The sequence below is a fragment of the Cupressus sempervirens genome, chromosome 3 (assembly GCF_028749045.1).
Source record: "Cupressus sempervirens isolate cs-2001-9-10 chromosome 3, ASM2874904v1, whole genome shotgun sequence".
Taxonomy (NCBI): Eukaryota; Viridiplantae; Streptophyta; class Pinopsida; order Cupressales; family Cupressaceae; genus Cupressus; species Cupressus sempervirens.
In genome coordinates, this window is record NC_143120.1 from 169,525,299 (window position 1) to 169,552,011 (window position 26,713).

The 26,713-nt window shown below is 39.6% G+C and overlaps 1 protein-coding gene across 6 annotated transcripts in view; it reads left to right on the forward strand.

The window, feature by feature from the left end:
• The window catches only part of LOC149565304 (uncharacterized), a 187,644-nt gene that overhangs the window by 80,621 nt on the left and 80,310 nt on the right, over positions 1–26,713 (forward strand). For all 6 annotated transcript variants that reach the window (XM_089818838.1, XM_089818835.1, XM_089818840.1 and 3 more), the window contains 2 exons: positions 6,132–6,262; positions 6,378–6,510. In XM_089818838.1, the coding sequence (XP_089674964.1) occupies positions 6,132–6,262; positions 6,378–6,510 (264 nt within the window). The remainder of the gene's footprint in view (positions 1–6,131; positions 6,263–6,377; positions 6,511–26,713) is intronic.

Consider the following 26,713-nt stretch of genomic DNA (forward strand, 5'->3'; position numbering starts at 1 on the left):
TATCACATATATATTCATTCGTATAGTAACTTGAAAAACACATAAATATCTAGAAGTGCTATTATAAGTTACAGAATAGATTAATCGATCCTATTTCATCAACAAAAACATAAGGAGGATGAAGCTATTATCATTATGTTTTTTCCAACCTTGGCAATGGTTTAATATTATATAATGTGTGGCCATGTTCCTTATAATCTTTAGCGGGCCTTAATATTTCTCAGTTCCATTTTAATAATATGAAATTGCATATATGTTACTGATGGTACTTGTTGTAACTCATATTGCCACCTTCCTTCTTGCTTATAATCGAGCATGCTATTAAAGAGACAAGTTCTTATATGCTATTGTTTCTTCATGCCAACAATCACAGTTTCATATCTTATTCTCAATCCTCTTATTGTTTTGCAAATTCATCCCATTCACAGTTGCATATTATTCTATAAATTCGTTCCATTCACAGTTGCATATTATTCTGTAAATTCATATCACATGTGTAGCCGCAGTCAATTGCAATTCCACTACCGTATATTTATAGTTGCCTATATGTAATATCGTTCATCATTGTTGAGAATAATTTTCACACAGAGTTGCACAACATTTTTATAGATATCTTTCATACAATGCTGAGCATCCTTGCTTGAGGGGTGCAAGCATATAGTGTTGTGAGACAATATTGGAGGCTGCACCTCTAAAATCCTTGAGACAATATTGGAGGTCGTGCCTCTTAAATCCTTTCTCTACGATTGCAACCCTTGCTTTACTCTTACCAACAATTGCTAAGGGTCCGTTTTGAACATACAAAGAAGCGATAATATTTATTAGGTCATCCATTTTTATTTCTTTTCTTTACAATTGTTATAAGAGGCTCGAAAATCTTAGCTTGAGAATTGAAAGAAAGCAATGATAATATAGATAGAGTATAGCTCTGGATGGAGTGTCTTTTATTTTCTCATGTCTGGCTCTACAAACATGCATAAGAGTTTGAAGAACTTGTTACAATCGGTTTTTTGATAAGAACTTTGTTGAACTTGGAAAGAGATCCAACCAATGCAATGCTTATATAGGGGCATCTTCTATATGCCTCTGAGATAAGAGACGACACTCTCAGGAAGAGTCAAGAAAGACAATTATAAAGCATTATAACTTTTTTGTATTAATGTTAAGCCAAAAGCCTAGGCTAGGGCAAAATACATTTGGCTGTGATTATACAATGTTTAGACAGCCACCTCAAGATTCATCAAGGATGACCAACAAGGTCGGGATGAAGGGTGTGGGTTTATGATCAATGAACAACACATTATCCTTGCATGATAAGAGAAATAAATCAATAACTAATAAACAAATAATATATATAAGCAATTTAACGAACTGAGTTACCTGATGGTAGTCCAAAGTATAAGTCTTGTTTGTCAAGTGGAGTGGTGGGTGATTGGGTACTAGTGCCCACACAAATCCTTGGTCAAGATAGGTTAGTGACATGCTTGTTGATGTTAGAGGTCGTGGTTGCTAGCATTTGTTTAATAGGTTGATGGAAGGTATTCATAGCCTAGTTGGCTGTGTAGCTGACACTCTAACACCAGGATGCTTAGTGGCAAGACAGTGGTGTTCCAAGCCTAGGACCTTTCTCAGTTCAGAGTGTGTTGGGATACTTAAAGGTTTGCGGCTGGGAGGTTAAGCCCTTGACAATGCTCTCCTCTCCACCAGATGCTAGGACTTGTACAAGACAAAGATATGATCTGCATTCAAGTTATCTTCTTCTAACGGGCATTTTACTTTTAAGTTCTTGCAAGTTCAGTGGAAGATATGTTTAGTCGGTTAATATGGTTAAATTAGTTACTCTCTTTTTAATTGACTAGGATTGAGTTAATCTGTAATAATTGTTGATTCCTTTCATTTGAATATGTGAATTAGTTGTTATAGTTGACTTTCATATGATTACGAAAAGTAATGTATTTTTTGTTTATATTTAAATTGTTATGGAAAAATAGCTTGTTACAATCAAAGTAACAAGAATTGAAATCGAATTGGAATCGGCAAGGCCGAATTGAATCGTGAATCGGCCATGAATCGGAATCGAATCGCCCATGAATCGGCAAATTAAAAAAATCCTTGAAATTTAGTGAGCAACTTATTTCATAAACCCTTTATCGCTGATTTGATTCACCAATTCAGAAAAAATCATTTGGCTTGAATCGAATTGCCGAATCGCGTGAATCGCATGAATCATCGTGATTCTTGGAACTATGGTTACAATAATAGATAGTTATGATGGCACTTATATATATTGCATTTGTCGATTGAATGCTTTAATCTGCTATAGTCATTAAACTCTTTCATATGAACATCTAAATAGCTGTTATAACTGCCTTCTCATGCTCATGAATATGAAGAAGTAACTGTGTTCAATAATATGATAGTTGTTAGTTAAGGCTGGAAAAATGGGATGTTACACTCCCCCATTATGTGGTAACATACAATGCCAACATGTAACAACTTTTTTTTTGGCCAGGAATGGCTTGGAAACAAGCCTTATCCCTTGATACTGCAGCAGGGTTAAATTTATGCCTAGATTTGCTATCCTTAGCCTGATACATGATGTTGTTGCTGCTGCAATATATCATAAATAAAAGATAATAACCACCTACAATATAGAGAATCAAATTTACATACACTCGGGCTGCTTGCTTTTCAAGTTTTTTGTCAACATGAAATGAAACAAATCTAAAGACTAAAACAAATGGAAACAAAAAAAGATTCATGAATGTAAATTTCTTTACAAAACAACACAAAGAAATGTAACTTACCTCTTCAAATTTGCTCGAAAAATGGAAATGGAACTCAAGCTTGTAGAAGCCTCCTATAAATGCTTCTTTTAACTCCTCTTAATGCTTAGATGCAATCTACAAAGTGATGCAAACAATCAACAACCAATATACGAGAGTCAACCGATTTGCCAATCTATCTCCTAAACCCCCAATACTCTTCTCCCAAGCCTTCTTTCTCTCTTGTTTTTGTTCGCAAGTGATGAATGACCTTTTTAGATCTTAGACATGCAATACATAACATAAACAATTAAAATATGTGCTTTTTTGATCTTTTTTTTTATGTTGGCCGATGACAGAGTCAGACCAACTGGTCTTGCTGAGTTCGGTGAGTCCATGGAAACTTGCCCAGGACTCAGCCGAGTCCGAGGCAAGAGGCCACCAGCCTCTGGAAGACTGCCTCACCTGGAAGGCCACTGAATCTTGTAAATGCTGATGTTGACTTTGGCAGTGTTTGTTAGTGATATCAAAAGGTTGTCAATTGGTCATTAGTAGAACTAGTGGTGTTTATCAACAGTCAATGAGAACTCTAATCATGTTGATGAATGACGATTAAATAACTAAACATGTTGTCTCTAATTGATCCATTGGTAGCTACAGTGATAGGAACTTTGCCTGATAATGGTACATCTACAGAAATTTAAGCGAAAATGTATCTACAGTGGTAGTTCCTTTGATCAATGTATTTGGTATAAGGTATCATAGTCTTATTTGGTGTTTGATGCTCTAATGGGAACTGATTCATATTCATTAACAAAGTTGCTTATGCTTAAGTTGATATCAACTTATATGAAATACTATAAGAATGGAAATTGATTTTGTTTCATAAGACAAATCAACTTGCTTATGTTTTAGTAGACTAATCAGTTTGCAACCAATTTGAAAGTTAAGGGAAATAATGTTGAACCGATCTTACAGTTGTAAAGATCACACCAATGTTCATATTAATTGGGAATGTTGAATGATAAACAAAACTGATCTGAAATATAATTGAAATCCTTTGCCAGCCATCATTTGTTATTGAAAAGCGGTTCTTGTTATCAAAAGGCAATCTGCATTAAATTTTTTAAAGCTATGGATATCGTTTTTTAACCAATCTGTTATGATGATCGGATTCTTCAAAGAGGAAATGATATCGATTTTGATGAGAACTGGTATATGGCTCACAGACTAAATTCATAAAGTTTGATTACATTAAAAGATATCGTTGGATTGGTATGATGACTGAAAATGGCACTTCTTAAAGAATCTACAATACATATCATTTACGATATGTACCAGTCATTTTTAAAGGTTTTTGTAAGTCTTTGATTTCAACCAATTTATCAAGTAAAAGCACAAAGTATTTGTAAAGGTAAGTTGTTGTTTTTAACTGTTGGAAGTTAATGATTAACAGAGAAAGTGATTCATATGGAGCATGATAGTTTGTGTTTTGTAGAGACATGAATTAAAAGATAAACCACCAATCTGCTATACACTTTTAGAAATGTTTTATCATTTAGAACTTCAGATTCATGTGGTTATTCAATAGTCCAAAGTTGGTTACAAAACAGATTTCTTTTGTATATAGAAGTCAATAGACAGAAACTGAGATTGTGGTTTGGAAGAGAAGACAATTTGAAGAGTTTGAGTATATGTGAGAAGACTATTATATTGTGTTGGTTGACTGGAAAGAAGACATTTCATTAAAAGTGAAGATTTTTGTATGAAGATAAATGCAGAAAGCCGAAAGACAGAAGTTGGCAGAGAGAAATTACTGACTGTGCACTTGTGATAGTATAACTTTGTTTAAAGTCCGCTCTTTCTATTTATATTTGCTGATTGTAAATGTAGTGTGGAAAGCTGTTTGAAGATTCTACACATTGCTAACCAGTAAATTGGTAAATTATGTCTTTCTTTGTTATGCTTCAGAGAGGAAGAAATAATGACAGTTTGCAATAGCTTAACAGAACAGAGAAAGGGCTGACTATTTGTTAACGGTTTGCCACTAATTGGTACAGGGAAGATTAATGTATCTACCTGTTGATAGGAACTCCGATTCAATCTCTACTTTGTGACGAAGAAATTGATTAATATATCTCATTCCACAATATGTTAGTCTTGACAGTAAAAGTACTCATGACTGTAAGTAAATGTTGGTTGTGAAATGATCTTAATACTGGAAGAAAGATATGACATGGTCATGAACAAATATTTATGTCACTAACACTGCAGTCAGACGTGATTATTGACAGGGTCTCTTTGCAAGTCGGTGTAACTTGTTTTTTGAACTAATATTGTCATAGTTTATATTTGAATGTTACAAGTTGAGGATTGCTGATACATGATTATATGGACAAGAATAATATGAAGATGATCGGTAGAAATATATCAGGCATTTCTGTTGTTGCAGGTCATTTGAAAGGGAAGATCACTGTTTTAAGTTTGAATATGCATATCTGAATATTATTGTTATGAGCAAATGTTGTATTGTGTATTGTGACAGGGCTGTGTATGCATACTTGAATATGTCGATCATGAATTAATGGCGACACATTTGTGTGATGGCATGTTTGTCATTGATTGGTGCAAGTGAATAAAAAGAAAGAAGACATTAAAATTATTGTATTGTAGTCAGAGATGCAGAATGCTATGATTATATGATTATTATTGTTGATAAGATTTCTATTGTGATTTACTTTGCATAAAATCTTTATTTGTATTTTGTACAAGTAAGTTGGTGCTTCAAAATCTGTGTGGGGGTGGTGCTCCATGAAGTGGGTGCTTCTAATTTGTAAGGGGTAGGTGCTCCTAGGATGGGTGCTCTAACCGTTTGCCATTAAAAGCTTAATAAAAGATATTCAGAAAGTGGTTTTCCACTGTAAACAAAGTGTTAATGATCCTAATGTGTGCACATATCTTATTGTTTATATCCTCTTGCATCTTAAGCATATACACATAATGATGTTGAAGTAATCACTGCATATGTAATTGGTTTAAAGGTAAAAAGTTAAAAAGTGTTTTATATATAACTGATTCACCCCTCTCTCAGTGATCTTCGTATTGCAACATGTTATAATACTAGTACTCGTCTCTTACTATCTGATTGTATCTTTGACTCGCATTTACTTTATTTTAGCTATTTATTGACATTCATATAATTTCTTTCTTTTTCCTTCTTTACTATTAAGTATTAATGTTATTATGTTTTCCCTTTGTTTTATTGTTTTATAGTTGCTTCTGTTGCCTCTTTTGGTTTGGAGAGCATTTGTTTGGTTTGTTCAGTTATTTTATGTGAGAAATTAAACTCTTCATTTTTCCTTGCAGGAGTGCCTATTAGCATTAGTCTGTGATGATTGGGAAAGCGTTTCTTTGACCGCTCATAGTTTTCTATCAGTCCTATTCTCATCAGATGGGAAATTCAAACAAGAAAATGAACTAAATAGGGTCTTTAGCAGGTTCGTTGCTGCTGTAATTAATCTGTATTTATTTCGCAGCCTTTAATTCTGAATAAATCAATCTTTCTGTTGCAAATTTTCTGTGTGATCAACTTCATTTGTGTTTTAATGGCAGACTGATGGAAAGATTGCCTAAAACAATACTTGGAGGAGATGAAACTACTACATTAATACATGCTCGTAGGTTGCTTGCAGCCATGTATTTTGCAGGTCCCAAAGGTGTGAGCTGTCAGCTGTTTGGTTCCCCAGTAAGTGGTTTATGTTTAATCAATTTTTTTAACTTATTCAAGTGAATACTTTTGGGATCCTAATTAAGCGATGGTTAGGTCTTTACAAGTTCTTTAAAGTTTTGAGATAATTTAGGCAAATGCCTAATTATGTGCTGATTTAGTTACTATAAGATTGTGGAGATTTGTTCCTTTGCATTAGGTGAAATTATTCTTAAGTGGGGAAAATACATATCCTTTTTGGAACCAACATGCCAATTCTGACAACCTTCAGATATCTCTCATGTTTATTTGCTATTCCTTTTACTGGTTATAGATGTCAAGGATCTTAGTTTATAGATTAGCTGTTGTAGGCATAGATATCAAATCAGGTTTCGTCCAATTTCTTTGGGCTAGTTTGTTTTGCCTGTTTTGTTCTGTACTTTTGAGTTTCTATAAAAGATTTACAGATTGTTTTAGTGAAAATTCTGGATTTCCAAATTCTTTTCTCCCAAACAAATCAATTTCGAAAAACCTGGTAACGGTGTTTATAAGGATGGCCATATGAGTTGATAAGTGTGAGATGCTTCAATTTTGTATTGTTAGTGGTGAACATACACAATGGCAGCGTTAGAAAAATAAGAGAGATTGTTATCTATATAATGTACTTGTCTCAATTTCAACAGTAATCTAATGTTCACTGGAGAATATAACTTATTGGAAAATGAGATAAGATCACCAGCATCGACTATGCAAGCATGATATGCTAGGCTTATATCACACAATTCGAATTTTAAAATTTGTGTTTGGCTAGGATAAATGTTCGGGAAAATATTGTGAATTTGAAGCTTTTTGTCTTTGAGTGTTAATAATAGAATTTTCCTGTTTTCTTTATTATTTTCAGTGTATTTATACATAATAAATACATTTCTAATTTTAAATACCTTATAATTTTATATTAACGATTGTCTATAAATAATCCATACTTCGTTAGATTAATTTGTATGTTCATAACTTCATATCATGCAGCTATTTGAAAATAAACGTTTTAAGTTTTAACATGTACAAGATAAATATTAATCACTCACAAAAACTTTTGTTAATTAGTAAGCTTGAACAAGATGGCATTGAATTATTAATAATATAATGTTTTTATATAAATCAAAATTTAATATGCATTGTAAGTTAAAAAATTAAGTGGTAGAAATACTTTTAAAGAACTTCTTGTTTTGATAAAAGAGTATTTTATTTGAGAAAGAGATATTACCAATTGTCTGAAGCATTTTGCAAGCTCTAAAGGCCAAGAGGCATGGGTATATAAATTGCAAAATGGCTAAAAGAAGTATCTTCAAGTAGGGGAAAATATAAAAAGCTAATATTCTGAAATGCCAAGGAAATGCATAGGAAGTTTGGCTGTCAATAACCAGAATAAGAGTGCTGAGCTTTGAGAGATTTAGGGGTTCCCTTTTAAGGCTGTTGGGTAGCCTTTCCTGGTAAGAAGAGGAGAGTTCCAACTACATTTTTAGTGCATTGGTGCGGCTGATTCAGCAGCATGTGGTTAGTAAGTAGAATTTTCTTTGGACAGTCTCTGTGTGGAAGTGTAGGTTGCTATGGACCAAAGCTCGATAAGTGCCATCTGGTTCTTTTAAGAGGCACCTTGCTGAAATGTTGGTGCAACAGTTTTGGGAAACTTTTTCTTTTATGTATCAATTTAGATATCACCAAGTGCCTATATATATTGAGCAAGTATTAATATTTGATACTCAGAGCTGTTTCTCAACAAGTAGAGACATTCCTTTTGCTGTCCCATGGAATTTTGAAGCAAGATGTGTTCCTTTCGCATGGATTTGAGTGTGGAGCACGAAATGCATTGATGAAGTAAAAGAATGCCAGCTCCTCTCACCCCCATTTTAAGGATCTAGGAATATATTGATATCAGGATGTCAGGTTAGCAGGTATATATTGGTTTTAAACTTTAAAGGGTTTTGTGTGTGCTGTGGGTTGTTTTGAGAACCTAAATTTTAGATGGCTGTTGGCTTTGATAAAATTGTGGAAAATGGTGTGATGTCCTTACAGGGATTGTCTTGATTTTTGCCCTAAAATAACAATTCCAATTTAAGTTGAAAAATGCATTCTATTTCCAATTATTACTTTCAAATTAATTATATCAATTGTAGTGTATATATAAGGTAATATTGGCATAAGTCGTACAAAAAATATTAATTAATGGAGATGGATTATGAAAATCACCAAGTATGAAAAATTTAGGATAACGTCTAAGCGCACAGGTACTAACATTAAACATCAAGAATCCATGATAACATATAAATCCATATAAACAACATTTATTTAAATCTAAGTTGCTGGTTCAGATTCTAGCTAGGATGCCGATTCGGGTTCGTCCATAAGTTATCTATACACACACACACATATATACATACATACATACATACATATGTATATATGTATGTATATGTGTATATATATGTGTGTGTATGTGTATGTGTATGTGTATGTGTATATATATATATATATATATATATATATATACACATATATATATGTATGTATATGTATATGTATACGTGTATGCATATAAATATCTATGTATGTAATAATGTATATACATATTGTCGTCGGCAGAAATTGTGCATCGGCCGACGGGTCCCTTCGGTAGAAGTATTGTTATATAGCCGACGGGTAAAACAGTTTGTAACGGGTATAATGTACTTGGCCGACGGATACCTTCGGGAAGGTTCGTCGGAAAGTATTTATAACCCCTTAGGGAAGCATTGTGAGGATATCTTATCATTATCAGAGGAGAAAAGCATGATGTACTGTTGGCATATGCGAATAACAATAGAAGTTCTGCTATTTGCTGTTCGGTGTTCGTATCGATTTCCTGTGTGCATTGCTTAATTAATCCATACGGTAAACATTTGGCGCCGTTGCCCGATGGATCTGGCACGCAGGCAGGCGGAGATGAATTAAATGCCGAATTAGTTGAACAAAGACAAGAGTAAGCTAAAGGAAAAAGATGACATACGCGTTGCGCAGGAAAATTTAATTTTGGCTCAGCAGATAGAGTGTCGAAGGAGGTTTCAGAAGATTTCCGACGGAAGCAAGAGTGCGGAAGGATTGTTGAAGGAGACTCGACAACGGCTTGATTTGGTGGAAGAAGCGAGGGAGGAGTTTTTGAACCTGCATACGCCACGGGAAGAGAATCCTGACGGAAGCAGATCGACTTGCATGGCTCGGAGTGCAGAAGGAGCACGAGCGTGGAGTGACCTCTTCGTCTGAGATATACTTCCGGAACGGACAGCTACGGTTGACAAACCCTCTTCTTCACCAAACAGCGCAGAAGTCCAAAACTGCGCGGGTGTTGAAAACAGCTCGGAAGTAGAAAATTGCGCGGGTGTTGAAAATAGCGCGGAAGCAGAAAACTGCGCGGGTGATGAACACAGCGCGGAAGCAGAAAACAGCGCGGGTGTTGAAAACAGCGCGGAAGCAGAAAATAGCGCGGGTGTCCAGAACAGCGCGGGTGTCCAGAACAGCGCGGGTGTTCGGAACAGCGTGGGTGCTCAAAACAGCGCGGGAGTGCAAAACAGTGCAGGTACACAACAAAACCTTTGACATACAGTAATAATGGCAGGTCCGAAGGAAAAATTACCTAAATTTGATGGTGATGAAGCAGCTGATCCCATTCGACATTGTAAAACATGTGAAACGATCTGGAGGGCCAATGGCATAACAGATACAAACGAATGGATCCGACAATTCCCCGCAAGCCTACGGGGTGTTGCCATTGATTGGTTTACTGATGCCGATCCACAGAAATTGAATAGTTGGGATAACATTAAGAAGGAGTTCATCGCAGAATTTCAACTTTTGCGTGATGATAATGAAATTGTCGCAGAGATATTTAATACCAAGCAAAAGAAGAATGAAACTGTACGGGTCTTTGCCAGGAGGTTGAAGGACTTAATCAGTAAGATGGAGAATAAGCCCGCTGACGGGTTATAGAAAAGATGGTTCATTGAAGGCCTTCACCCGACGCTGCGGAAGAAGATGAAGATCGTGCCACCATCGACATACATTGAAGCTTACAACCGAGCAATGAACCTCGAAAGTGACCAGAAGACAAAGAAGAAGAAGACCAGCTCGTCGGATTCAGATGACGATGAGCCTTCAGGAGAAGATAGCAGCGACGATGACGAGGGAAGCAACAAGAAAGTCCGTGCTCTCTAGAAGGACATGATGCGGATGATGAAAGAATTCAAAAACATGAACAAGGAAACTAAGGGCAATGACCTATGGTGCACAGAATGTAAGAAAGAAGGCCATACAAAGGGATCCTGCCCGAAAGATCAATTTTGTGAAATCTGTCAGATCCTGGGACACTCGGTAAAGGAGTGCCCTTTCAATTTAAAAACAAGGACACCGCAACAAGTGTTCCTGTCACAGGAGGCATCCCCGTCAGGAGGGAACGGGAACACCAGTGCGGAAGGTGCCACATCAGGCGGATATAGAAATAACCGGCGCTGTCCAAACAGCAACAACAGCAATAGCAACAATGGTGGCAACAACAATGGGGGAAGAAGTCGAATTCAGTACGATTCGGCCAATTGTTCAATGCCGCGCATGCAATCTCTGGGGTCACTTCGCCCGAGAGTGCACAACGACGAACCAAAGTTGCTGTGCCGATGGTGTGGACCTGGAGATCATGATGATGCTAAGTGTCCGAAGTCCGGCGTAAACTTGATTACCGTAGGAACAGACAACGAAGAAGTTTTGGCAATCACTCGGAAACAGGCGAAGCTATACCCTGACCCAGCGGAAGAAAAGAAGAGACTGGAGGAAGCAAGGGCAGAGATCCAGAAAGTAACATGGGCAGAAACAACACACCTGAAGGACATACCGAGTACCTCCGTCAGGAACTGTGCAGAACAGAACATTGTCCGACAAATATTGCAAGCTGAGATACCCGTCAGAATAAATGATCTGTTGGTCACGATGCCTCAACTCCGTACGACCCTCACAAATATAGTCCCAAGTGCTAAACAACCAGTAGAACAAGACAACAACAAACAGGGGGGTACAAGTGCAGAAGATCCGATGTTGTTAGCTCTTTCCTTTGGACGCTATTCGGCGGTTGTTGAAATGGGCATACTCGGGACTGTGCTAACAGACACAATCGTCGACGGAGGATCCGGTGTCAATGTACTACTAGAGGATACTTGGAAAAAATTGGGACGGCCGACATTATGGCCACCTACCTTCCAGTTGCTAACGACCGATCAACATGGAATCAAGCCATTGGGAATACTCACAGCACAACCAGTGACAATCGGAACACAACCATTCCCTTTGGACTTCGTTGTGATTCCTCTCAAGCGGAAGGGGTACGATGCTATTTTGGGTCGAGGGTGGCTGATACAAGCAAAAGCAAAGCACGATTGGAAGAAAAATACCTTATCACTCGAAAGCAAAGGCCGGAAGTATGTCATTGATCTACACACTCAGATGGTCGGGGACGAAGCCCTCTCGTCAGATTCTGAGGGAGAAGAGGATGAAAAGGGGCAAATTATGGAACCAGATCAGGAGGGAGTTCTACGACTGGAAGGAGACGGCGATTTGGATTCAGTAAATGGTCTGTACCATTGGCAGATAGAGGATTATGAATTGTTTCCAACCTGCAACGTATTGACCATAGAAGAAAACAATACCGATGCATTTCCGAAGGAATTCACTGAAATAAAGGAAGGGGATGCGGCACTCGATGTAACCCCGGCACATCAGTTCACCAAAGGAGAACCCATCAAATATAATGAAGTCGCGTTGCAGACCATGAATTTGGGAGATGAAGCAGAACCACGAAACATACTGGTAGGGGATAATTGGGACCCAGTATTAAAGGCAACAGCCTTAAAGATATTTTTAGAATATAAGGATGTCTTTGCATGGACATACAAGGACCTGAAGGGCGTACCACCTGAATTATGTGTGCACCGCATTCCATTGATCGAAGGAGCAATACCCGTAAGGAAAAGGCCCTACAGAATGAACAGAAATTATGCGGCCCGAGTTACGGAAGAAATCAATTGGATGCTAGAAGCTGGAATTATTTTCAAGGTACAGACCAGTGAATGGGTATCCCCGATCGTGATCTCTCTGAAAAAGGACTCCATTCAAATCCGAATATGTGTTGATTTTCGATGCTTGAATGCAGTCACCATCAAGGATCCGTTCCCGATCCCATTCACGGATAGCATTCTCGAGGAGGTGGCGGGACATGAGATCTACTCATTTATGGATGGTTTTTCCGGCTACAATCAGATCTCAATCGCAGAAGAGGATAAACTGAAGACGACCTTTATCGTGGAAGATGGGGTTTATGCTTATAATCGGATGCCGTTCGGCCTGTGCAATGCGCCTGCAACATTTCAGCGGATTATACTACACATCTTTGACAAGATGTCCGTCGGCAACTTCAAGGCATTTTTGGATGATTGGTCAGTATTCAGTACGGAGGACAAACACTTGGCGGCCTTAGGTGACTGCATGGAACGGTGCCGCCGTGCACGTTTGGCTCTCAACTCGAAGAAATGCAGGTTTATGGTTCCACACGGAAGGTTGCTCGGACACAGTTTGCAAGGAAGGACTGAAGATAGATTCGGACAAAGTACGAGTCATATTGGAGATGCAGCCGTCCACCAATGTGACAGAGGTAAAATCTTTCCTTGGTCATATAGGGTATTACAGGCATTTTATCAGGAATTTTGCAAAGATAGCCTATCCGTTGGATAGGTTAACTTCCAAAACGGAATTGTTCCGATGGGACACTGCACAGGATGAAGCATTCGAAGAACTCAAGGTACGTCTGGCTACAACACCTATTTTAGCATACCCTGATTGGCAGAAGGAGTTTCACGTCCATGTGGATGCATCAAACTATGCGATTGGAGCAACTCTCGCACAGACAAAAAGCCACGGGTTGGATCATCCGATCTACTTCGCCAGCCGTTTGTTATCAAAAGCTGAACAAAATTATAGTACAACTGAACGGGAAGCATTGGGGATGGTCTATGCTGTGCAGAAATTTCGACATTACTTGTTGGCAACTCCATTTGTGTTCTATGTTGATCATCAGGCCTTGTTGTATATGATCAACAAACCAATCATCCAAGGAAGAATCAGCCGATGGTTACTCCTGTTACAGGAGTTTACTTTCAAGATTATCGTACGGCCAGGAAAGAAACATGTAAGCGCGGATCATTTATCACGTATTAAAATAGGAGAACCGGCCGACGGTGTAAATGATGACTTTCCTGATGCACAGCTGTTTCAGATTGCTGCACTACCAGAATGGTATACAAGCATTGGCGAATACTTGTCAACAGGACAGTTTCCAAATACCATGCCACCGAATGAAAAACGAAAGTTGGTGATACGGAGTGGAACATTCCAACTGATTAATGGATTGTTGTATAAAATGGGACCCGATCAGATCCTGAGGCGTTGTATCCTGAAGGAAGAAATTCCACGGGTACTGAAGGAAGCACATGAAGGACTGGCAGGAGGACACATGGGGCCGGACACAACTGCACGGAAAATACTTCTAGCAGGGTTATGGTGGCCAACAGTATACAATGACGCCAGGGAATGGGTTGTTGCATGCGATACATGTCAGCGAGCTGGAAAACCCTTGAAAAGAGATTTCATGCCTCTAAATCCTTCTCATGCTCAGGAGCTTTTTGAAGGATGGGGGTTGGATTTCATAGGACCCCTGAAGATGAGCCGAACCAAAAGATGTCAATACATTGTGGTTGCTACGGAGTATTTGACTAAATGGGTGGAGGCGCGTGCACTACCGGACAACTCAGCGGTAAGTACAGCGCAGTTTATTTACGAGCAAATTATTACTAGATACGACATTCCCTTACAATTAACAAGCGATAGAGGAGGCCATTTTGTCAACCATGTAATCCGACTGCTCTCCACGAAATTCAAGATTTACCATTCGCTATCAAGTCCGTACTACCCAAGGGCAAATGGACAGGCCGAAGCTACCAACAAAATCCTGGTATCAATTATATACAAATCCTGCGCCGTCGAAGGGGAGGATTGGGAAGAGAAATTACCTTCTGCTCTGTGGGCTTACCGCACGGCATACAAAGTCACAACAGGACACACGCCGTTCCAACTGATGTATGGACAGGAGGCCGTAGTACCAGCGGAATTTATGATACCAAGCTTGCGGATAGCACTAGAAAACAAGTTGGGCGACATGGAAAGCTTAAGAGAACGGTTGTATAAACTGAACAAGTTAGAGGAGAAGCGATTATTAGCACAGTGGGCAACTGAAGTAACACAGAATAGGCGGAAGGCATGGCACGATAAGCACCTGAAGCTGAACAGGTTCCAGCCCGGCCAGTGGGTATTAAAGTACGATGGTCGGAATGAGATCAAACTGGGTAAGTTCAAAGTTAAGTGGGTCGGGCCGTACCAAATTCGGGAAGTAGGGGACAACGGAGCAATCAAATTATGGACTTTGGATGGACATGAAGTGCTGCAGGCGGTCAATGGGTCGAAGTTGAAGATATATCACGACCGAAAGACTTCTGCATCAGGAAATAGCCTTCGGGAGACCCCTCCGTCACTGCAGACTGACGGTAACGGTAGTCGAAGGGAAAATTGACTGTTGTTTTGAAAAAAACAAAAAAAACAAAAAAAGAAAAAAAAAGAAAAAGAAAAAAAGAGGTAAGCACTGTTCGGTTTCATGGAGGCACCGTACGGTTTTTAGTAATGCCAGCACCGTACGGTTTTTAGTAATGCCACCGTACGGTTTTTAGTAATGCACCGTATGGTTCTTTCCAAGCTGTACGGATTTTCTTAAGGTGAAGTACGGTTTTTAGAGGATGCACCGTACGGATTTCTTTAAGTGGAGTACGGTTCCATAAAGCATTGTATGGGTTTGTGGTAATCGCCGTACGGGTTTTATAATTGAAGGGGCATTACAGTACGGGTTGTTTAAAAACTGTAAGGATTCCATGGCTGTGGTACGATTTTTTGTTCTAGAAGGTACGGCTTCCATAGTTGCTGCATGAATGGCTTTTGACCAAGTTTCAGGCAGTACGGATTCCACTAGGAATGCATTTCTGTGGTGTACGGATTTCAAGAAGAGGGGAACTGAACGCAATGTACGGATTTTCTTAGAGCCTTGAGCAATACAGATTTGAATAGGCGATGTACGGGTTTTGGAACAATATTGCAACATACTGTATGGATTCTGCGGGCAATGAATGCAACCACCGTACGGATTTGAGGAGGGAAATTATGGTACGGACTTGAGGTCTTTTAAAAAAAAAAAAAAAGGTACGGCTTTGTTATGTATTTTTTGCATTGGACAGATTTTTCAACCACCGTACGGATTTGAGAGGGAAATTATGGTACGGATTTGAGGTCTTTTTAATAAAAAGGTACGGCTTTGTTAGATCAAGAGTGGTCATTTACCATACATATTTTTGAAAGAACTCTTCACTGTACGGACTTGGAAGAATTCTGCACTGGATTTGGGAGACCGTTAGAAAAAGATAAAAATAATTAATGGAGTCTGCAGGTAAACGGCAATGGAAAAAACAATTAGCACAGTCCAAACTTGTGGAAGGCAGAAGCATGGCAGGTACAGGTAATTTGAATGAAGGCTCGAGCAGTGGCAAGGAGAAGCGCAAGACCATAGCACCTGCAACAGCTGAAGTCACAACACAAAGTATACAATTTGAGGGATTAAATGGAATGGATTGCCGGAAATGGTGGCATGAAACCCCTGATGACCATCCAGTCAAAGCAAGCATCAGAAGAGCACAGGTTGAATGGGCCATTCAGATGCCGGTTTTTTGCATTAGAGAGTATGAAGGGTATCTGCGTACCATGATTGAAACATATGGAAGAGCCTCTCGCAGAAGCACATTTCAGTATCTGGGACGAAACTTAGTGGTATCATTCAACGCAACATATTTCACCCGGGTTTTTGGCATTCTAGGGCAGCAGGGTAGGAAAATTCAGCCGAAGAAAATTCCAAAGGATGGAAAACTATTTTTAGTCAAATTAGTGTGTGGAGATTTGACTGAAGCCGAACAGGCGGCATTAGCCGAGACATCAAAGGGGAGGGGTTTAAAGAAAACCGACATTCCGGAAGGGCCATGGCGGTGTCTGATGGACTTAGTCAAAAGCAGGCTCATGGGATCCTCTAGGGCATTGGATATCACATTTCCGCAGGTGTCCATGATGAACGACATAATGACTGGCAAAGTGTATGATTGGGCGTCTGTGCTGGCTGAACGGATGCATGAATTCATGACTCTCCAGCACAAGACTTTCTATATGCCTCATTACGCCATTGGTCTATTCTTGGATGCTGTAGCACGGGTGATTCCAACAGAGGAGATTGAGGCACAACTTGGACCACTGGCTCCAGGAGAACCTCCTATCATGCAATGGAAGCACTTGTACACATTCTCTGGGCAGAAGGGTTCAGAAGGTCAAAAGAGGCCCCGGTTGGACGTGGCAGATGATACTGACAGCGGCCGACAGGAGACATCTTCTGAGCAGGATAGTGTGGAGGAAGAAGAAGGCGAGGGCGAGGATAATGAGGAGGTTCAGATTGTCACGGCTACCCCCTTGCTATTTCCGCGTACTACGGTTCCTATGACTTCCGAGTTGTTACCCCGAGGCTTACACATGGCTCACATTCCAGGATTTGGGCAGACTCGACAACCGATATTGATGACTGGAGGATCCCACCAGGCAGTCACACTAGCCGCACCATGGCAACATGGGGTACGACCTCCTGTCCGGCCGGGGGTAGGATTTACGGTCGGCTTTGCCCACTTGGCCGCACCCGTTGACCGAGAGACTTCTGCAGCTCCTGAAGCACTTCCGGTAGCAGCACCCGTGGAGTCTGCCATAAGTCAGCCAACAGCAATGGTTATAGCAGCACAGTCAGCAGAAGCTCAGGCACTTCCAGTAGACAACGTACCAGACGAAGGAGTACAAGAGTGTACGGACCCAGCGCAACCGGAGGTCATGGATATAGCCAGTGTTTTTCTGAGGCAACAGTTCCGACTCGTCCCTGACAAGCGCGGCCCGCCCATTCAGTCCCCCAGCTATTCAGGAGTAGCACCTGCACCAGAGCCTCAGTCTCAGGAGGAGGGAATGCCACATGCCGTGAGTGCGCCGACAACAGAAGAGGCGGCACCGGATGTGGGCATGGCTCCCGCTGATGAGGAGGACAATAGTGATCCCGAATGGTCAGTCGAGGACTTCGCCAAGGAGGATTACGGGTCAGATGAGGACAGGTGCAGGGACTACCTCAGGACTATGAAGTCTGCATTAAAGAAAGGGCATGATGTGGCGATTCAGGCTCTCACTCGGCGAACGGAGTGGCATTTGATTCGTGCATATATTCGTGGGATTTGTCCTAAGCGATTTCAGACTTGCTTTGTTGATAGAGGGTGGCCGGTAGTTGAGACACCAGAAATGTTGGCAGATTGGGCCGCTGAGTTGGAGTTGGGACCGAGTGACACTCCAATGATGAAGTTGGCACATGAGATCGCGGGACTGTACAAAGAAGTTTACTATGCGCGGCAGCGCGCGGAGGCGGATAGGGCAGCAGACTGTATTGCAGCTCAAAGATCTCTAGCAGTTGAAAAAGAGGCAACAGAAAAGATAGCCACTGATTTGGCCGACAAGCAGGCAGCATGGGCAGCAGAACGGGCAAAACTCTTGAAGGATATGGCAGCAGTGGTACAGGAAAAGGACGCAGCTATCCGGGATAAAGATGCAGCAGAGCATGAGTTACAGTTGGCCAGGAGACAGGCTATGGATGCTGCACTTCTACTGAAGGAGGCTGTAGAAGTTAATTCACAGATTCAGACAGATCTGCGCATCCGGACTGACCAAGTGTATGAGTTGCGTCGTCATCAGCACCCTTCTGGGAACCCTCCTTCTCTCTAGTTTTTCTTTCTTCTTGATTGTGGGTTGTCTCCTAATTTTGCTAGTCGTCAGGGGACGACTTTTCTTTTTGGGGGGGATAATGTCGTCGGCAGAAATTGTGCATCGGCCGACGGGTCCCTTCGGTAGAAGTATTGTTATATAGCCGACGGGTAAAACAGTTTGTAACGGGTATAATGTACTTGGCCGACGGATACCTTCGGGAAGGTTCGTCGGAAAGTATTTATAACCCCTTAGGGAAGCATTGTGAGGATATCTTATCATTATCAGAGGAGAAAAGCATGATGTACAGTTGGCATATGCAAATAATAATAGAAGTTTTGCTATTTGCTGTTCGGTGTTCTTATCGATTTCCTGTGTGCATTGCTTAATTAATCCATACGGTAAACACATATGTGTGCACGCACAGACACACACACACACACACACACATATGCTGCAGCAAAAAAGTTCATGATGCAACAATGAATTCGGACATAAAATTGGGTGTGCCAACTTGAATGAATTGGTTTTGGAGTATGTTAGGGTCTCTTAAAAAGACAAAGAAGCTTTTACACTTGATGCAATTACTAGGAGTGGGGTTGTGATTGCTTGTGGTTCAAATGAAGTTGAACCAATTGACGATTTAGATCAAGATGCTTTTTCTACATAGCAAGTCAGATATTCTTTATTACATGTATTATTTAATATTTCCAAGTATTGTAATGATTTGACATTTATTATGTAGTATTGAATTGTCAATTACCTTTATCAATATCAATATCTAGTGTCAAATTTAATTTTCAATTTAGCGCCAAAAAGAAGTATTTTAAATCTATACAGTGGATGCTTTGAGTGTGAATTATCAAATATGTTTTCACATCTGTAGAGTTGTATTTTGCATGTTTTTGCACACACATACACATAATTGTACGCGTACATAGAAAATATTTTTTGTATTGGTGTACTTGAACCCGAACCAACACCTATACTTGTACTAGAACCAACGCTCAAGTTTGTTGAATGTATGTTCGCATACTTTAGTTTATGGTTTATTTTACTAGCTTATATGTCTCTTGATTATGAGTCAACCGCACCGATTGAAGGGTGGTTACTTGGTGATTGCACATCCTTATACTTTGTATGCACCACTGATTAATAAGTGAGAATGGTTTGCTGCTTATGTGTTTATCTGTTGGTGTCATCCTTCTTGTAATTCAGCATTCTTCTCCGTTTATTTTCTTTATTCAATTTTCCTACAATGGAATGGATGTAAAATAAATTTGGCAATTTGAGTCAGTGTTGCACAAAATAAGGAAAACAAACATGTCTTCATGATATCTGCAGAATCTTTTCTTCAACCCTTTTAATCATGAACTGAAAGAGTTCAATTGCAGCTGTGAATTACAAAGGACTGGTGAATGTAGTTAAATAGATCTGTTATCAACGTTTTTCAGCATCTACAGTATATTTGTCATGTATTTCCTGCAGTCTTGTGTGTGTAATGTTCCTATCTGGTAATCATCTTAGAAAATGACTCTGATGATCTTGGAGGTGAAAACGTGTCTATTGGTTCCCAAAACTGCAGATTGGAAATCCAAGAACCTGCCACTTCTCCGATAGGACTTTTCAATTAGTTCTGGCCAACGAATGGGAATACTTCTCAATTCCCCTACACTTTAGGCTCCGCTACACCTAAGCGGGTGGACCTTCTCCTCGAACCTGATCACCTGGTTCAGAGCTTTTCTAAAGAGAATTTAAGCTTTGGGGTTCTCCGACTAGCAAGATCCTTGAACTCGATTAAAATGAAAATTGGATGCTGGATAATGGTTGAATTTTTTGTGTGATTGAATAATAATTAATTTGATGCTTGTAGGAAGGAAGTTATAGGTTTTCTGACTTCAATAATAAAAAGACCAGTGCCTCTGCTCATCCGAGCAATAGAGTCAACTTTAGTGAATTTTCATGTACAAATTAATAAAGTTCTTAAGCACTTATACTGCCAACAATTAAATAATCAAGATGCAATAGATCAAATATATATGCAATTTTAAATTAGTCCAGATTGAATTTTAACTCCTCTGGTAGGGAGACAAACTGGACATAGATGCGGAAACAACTATTTATATCACAATAGCTGCGATGATCAAATTTAAAATGCTAAATGACTATGTTCACTTATTCAACGTTTGAATTGTATACAAGATTCCAAAAAATAATTACAAAGGACGATTCACCTGCAGTTTAAATCTCCATGCCATTTAGTAATAAACAAAAGACATTTTATTTTATTATAAAAATAAAATAAATAGGGTTTATATTACGAAGTCATAATATACTCCTTATCCCTCCATACAAGTAATATAAAAATACTTCTTTTGAGAATATGGATGTGTATGTCCAAATATTGAATATCTCTGTTTTGGGTAAATGATCTCCCTTTTATATGTTGGAGAACAAAAGCAACACAACTTTTCAAATTTCAAAGGTTGTGTCTCCAAAATATAAATCACAGTTTCTCATAACATAATTATTTTAATCATCAACTCTAATCTTCTTTAATATGTCTTTCCCTTACATATCATATGTATTGGAACTATGCATTTTATTATTGATTTGTTTAAAGCTGCTCCCGATTGTTGAGTTGCCGCCATTCATATGATTGCCTTCAAATTTCCTATTGATTCAATCACTTGTATGGGATGAACTTGTACTTGTTCTTTGCTATAAACATATTCCTCCTTGAAGGTATGATATTGCAGCTGCGTATGGATGATACCCTTCATATGATGGATGTTTCAAAGATAGACGTGGGTAATTTCAACACTCCATTTGTCGTTTTATCTTCCACTGTATTTTGTACTCTTGATTCATACACTTGTGCAAAGGGTGACAGGGCTCTGTTCAAATAAAAACATGTTGCTGACGGCATGCTGTCAATTCCAGAATATTCATCGTTGCCGGTTATCTTCAAACATTTGGAGATTCCTTTTCATTTGCTGGATATTGTACGTTTAATAATGATTGCCAATACTAATCAATACTGTTTGCTGATGAACACAACATTGATATTGACATGATTGGAAAACCAATTCACTACCTTTCCCATCAGGTTTCTTTCGTGCTAATGGGTTAATGATTTTTGCTTTATATATCACTGGTTTGAGAATTTTCAAATTTATGAGGCACTCTTATTTCTGGCACACTACCATCTCTATCATGGCTTCAGATGATGGATGCTTATTTGGTTTTCCTCTTCATCAGAATTCTTATGCTCTCCCACAACAAATATCTCTGCACAAATATTCTAATTTGAAAACATCTTTCATGTCTACTTCTATATCTTGTATTGCTTCTTCAGACTATGCCATCAAATCTCTCTAGCTCACTTAATATATGATACATATTTTCCATGATTACATCTTTCTAAAGGGAGCAATATGTCCTTGGGATGGTTTTAAGGGATAAACAAATTCCAAGGAATGAACAGCTCCTGACTTTTACTTTCATGACAGTTATAACAATGTTCTGATGATCAGACATAAGCCAAGGATATGGAATCTCTGTCCAATGGTGGGGAATAATGTTTGAAAAAGGATCAATCTTTTAGAAATGATTATGATAAAGTAGATTTCAAGTGACGGTATCAAAACATGAGTATGACTGTCACTGACTTTGGATACTCCAGCAGGTCACCTTGCTGATTAGAGAAGCATTATAAGTCCATTCACAACCCTTAATTAACACGGAGTTACACCACAACTTCAAAGTGACTGGAATTAAAAGACAGGTTTTAACTGTACTGTGTATATATTTGATTTTATCATTTTCATTGACCAGTATTTGGTTATGAGATTATTTAACATCAATTATTATCCATTTTCAAACCTCCAATGTCATAAATGGAGGCCCTGATTTTTCGCAAAAAAAAGAAGGGCTCCATTAGTGTCTGTGGGGGAAAGGAATGATAAGATTGTGCAGTGATAAGGCACTAGGTTGTACCGTAGGGTAGTACAGGCTGTATGATGTCAGACAATAGGCACATAGGAAGGCCGTATGGTCGGTGGAGTGGGTCGTACGGTAGTGAAGCAAAATGTCTGCTGTACGGTGGAGACAACAGGGATAGTGGTGTGTGGATCGAAGGGGAATGCTAAGTCCTGCAACCAAAAACTTATAGATCCAAATTCATGAAAGAAATCCAAACAAGAATGAAGATTTAAACAATTATAATCCTTTAATTTATTTTTGCCACAAGATGGTGCTTGAATTTGCCAGATTCGAGTGAAGTATTGCATGCAACGGAATAGGGTGAGGGTTGAATCCCACCAAAATTGCGTAAGCCAAATAGGGAAGATCTTTCACTTCCGAAATGGTGAACAACAAAGAACCCCAACAGGAATTCGTAGTACCAAGAAGAAATCCAAATCGCATACCAATGACTACCTACAAGCCATGCTTAAATACCCGTTGGGGAAACTTTTTCGAGGGTGTACAAAGATAGCCGGTGCCTATACTTACCTACGGAAACTAAAACAAAAATGGGTTCGAGATATAGAAATTCAGTCGGCCCATTGACAAAAGTTTAATTAATAATTTATTTTATGATAGGTACATCATAGTCCCTCCGTCCCAAATTTTGCTTGTCCTCGAGCAAACACAGTGTGAGATGCTCTAAAATGTGGTCACCTTACCACGTTGCTTCATCCAACGACAAGTGTCTCCAATGTACCAAATATTACTTCACCCCCGCAGGGTCTTCTCGCGAACTTCAATGATCTCGGCTAGTTCCAATATGAGCTGCCCTTCAATGAGCGGTGGAAGGTCTGCAACTACCTTGATGTTTTTCCCCACAACTTTCTTAAGGTAGGAGACATGAAAAATGTTATGAATGGGGCTCCCTTTCGGAAGTTCCAACTCATAAGCAACTTCATCGATGCGGTGAACAACATGATAAGGGCCATAAAATCGTGGTTTCTGTTTTTCTTTCCCTGTTACCTTCAATGAGGATTACTTGAATGGCTGAAGCTTGAGATAGACCAAATCTCCCACCTTCAAACTTCTCTCGATGCGGTGTTTATCAGCCTACATCTTTTGTTGATTTTGTGCCCTCTTATAAGTTTTCCTTCGGCCATCTCAGGATGTCTTGCCGCTCTTGTAGCCAATCCCTCGCCCGTGGTGCATGACTGTCACCTGGTACAATGTCGATGAATGAAAGGGGTTCATACTTATATAGTGCTTTGAAAGGTGCCATTCTGATGGACATGTGGTAGGTGGTATTGTAACAATATTCCCCGAGGTGCATCCATTTGACCTACGCCCGTTGTGTCAAAACATAGTTCCAAAGGTAGTGTTCTAACCACTTGTTCACAATCTCCATCCATCTGTTTGTCTGAGGGTGGTAACTAGTACTTGGTGACAATTTTGTTTCTGCCAACCGAAACAGTATTGTCCAGAAGATATTGATAAATTGTCCATCCCGATCACTAACAATGTTTCGAGGTAACCCTTGTAGATGGAAGAATTCTTTGGAAAATAGATCAGCTACCTTTGCGGCCTAAAAATTTGAGGGGATGGCGAAGAAATGTGCATACTTTATCAGTCTATCAACCACCACGAAGATACAATCCCTCTCATTCACTTTAGGGAGTCCTTTAATGAAGTCCATCGAGATACTTTCCCACTTCTGTTCTGGTATAGGCAGAGGTTGCAATAACCTGACGGGTAGAGTATGTTCGGATTTGTTTATATCGCACACTCTCCTACAAACTGCAATATGTCTCCTTTAAGACCTTATCATGAAAACCTTTGCATGAGTTGTCTGTAAGTTTTGAGGAAGCCTGGGTGCCTAGCCAAAGGTGAATCATGTACCTCCTTCAAGATTTTCTTCTTTAGTTTGGATTCAGGCACTAAGTATATCCAATCCTAATAATAAATGATGTCATTCACCACTTTGTATCGATCATCCTCTGTTGCCATCCATTAACTCACAAGTAAATGTGTTTTTGGAATATTCCACCAACAAATGTGCTTTCGAGTCCGTTGAGATCTGAGTCAGTAAGCAGATAGCAGGTTTTCTGGATAAAGCATTTGCAACCACATTGTTCTTTTTCTTTACATGTTCAATGTCAAAATTAAAAGCCTGAACCTTGCTTACCCATTTTTTTTGCCTTTTGTTCAAGTCCCATTGCATTAGAAAATATCTTAAACTATTATGATAAGTATGGACAACAAACTTTGCACACACCAGACACTGTTGGAAATTGGTTAGTGCATGAACGATGGCTAACACCTCTGTCATAAATGGAATATAGACACTCAACTTGTGTAAGTTTCCAACTCTCGTAGGCTATGGGGTGTCGATCTTGCATCAGTACCACGCCAATGCCTTTTCCAGATGTGTCACACTCCAAAATGAATGGTTGAGTGAAGTCAGGTAAGGTGAGTACTGGACAAGTGCTTATTACTTCTTTCAACTTATCAAAAGTGCATTGCGCCTTTTCATTCCATTGGAAGAAGTCATTTCTTGTCAGATCCATGAATGGGCTGTTGAGCTGAGAAAATCCTTTTACAAATCTCTGGTAATAACTACACAATCTAAATAGCCCTCGCAACTCAGAGAATGATTTTGGGGGAGGCCAATCAAGGATAGCTTGAATCTTCTCCTGATGAACCTGTACTCCATATTTACTGAATTTGCACTTTGATCTCTTGGCAAACAAAGATTGATCCTTCATGATCCTTAGGACTTCATCCAGAGGCTTCAGGTGCTCTTCCCATGTCTTGCTATAAATAATGATATCATCATAGAATACCAGTAAGTAGTTAGTAGTTACGCAATTGTTTGTTGAACATGTGATTCATGCATGACTGGAATCTTGTGAGCACATTCATTAATCTAAGGGGCATGACCAGGAACTCATAATGTTCGTAGTGACAACAAAAGGCCGTGTTTTCCACATCTTCTTTCCTCATGCAGATCTGATGGTATCCGAAACAAAGATCTATTTTTGAAAATAAACCACACCATGTAATTCATCCAACAACTCATTGATCCTGGGAATAGGATATCTATTATTTATTGTGTTTTTGTTTAATGCCTGGTAGTCCACAGACATGCACATCGTCTTGTCCTTTTTGAGCAATACCATCGATGATGCAAAAGGGCTAGAAATGGGACAGATCCATCCTTTCTCAAGTAGTTCCTGAATCGTCTTTTCAATCTCATATTTGAGTTTCTTGGGATGGCAGTAGGGTGTGGTTATGATTGGCTTGGTGCTTGTTTCTAGCTCGATAGTATGTTGAATCCCATAATGAGGAGGTATGCCTGGAGGAATGTCCATAAAAACTTCATCATGAGCACTCAAGATATTTTGAAGATTGCCATCCTGGGGAGGTGTCCATTGTCCTTTCATGGGTTCTGCTGAGACAAAATAGTGTGGAGCCCAAGCAAGGTCATCATGCTGAAAGATTGCTTCCATCAGATGTGTTGAACTTCCTTCGGTCCCTCATTGGCCATTCCGCGGAGAACAACCTTCTTCCCATCGACAACAAAAGTGAAGTCCATTCGTTTGAAGCTCTGAGTGTGTTCATCAAGTGTCTCCATCCACTGTATGCCTAGAATAACCTCCATAATCATCTAGGTCCACTATGAAGAAATCCTCTGTCACCGTGTGGTTAGCCATGGTGATACTTAGTTGGGGAACAAGGTGTGATAGGGTAGAAGGGTCGCTCCGACGTCCTTGATTTGGAGTCCTGTGTGTGTCTTAGTAGGTAGACCTGTTTGTTTCACCATAGATGAGTTTATGTAGTTTAGAGTGGCTTCGCTATCAAGCATCATCATGACTCTTTGTCCTTGAAGGGTTACCTGAACATGAAACACCGTACACCTTGGGCTCCCAGCTAAGGTGATAGTTCCTCTGTGCTGTACTAATGCTGCAAATCTCTTTGTACAGTTCAGACTAACCATTTTGGTGTCCTCGTGGGGATGGTTGTCTTCGGAGGGTAGATCTCCCTGTTTGTCTTCATCATCGAACATGACTTCATTGTAGTGAATTTTTCCTTTTCCAAGGTATCCGTACCTAGGTTGCCATGGTCCTTTGCAGTTGAAACATACTTTCTTCCTTTGGAGCTCCTATCTGGTAGCTTTGTCTAATGATGGCTTCCTCAGCGAAGGTTTACTATCTTTCTCTCTGGGAAACACCGATGGTTTGGAATGTGAGTAGCCTCAAGAGGATGATATTGATGAAGATGCCAT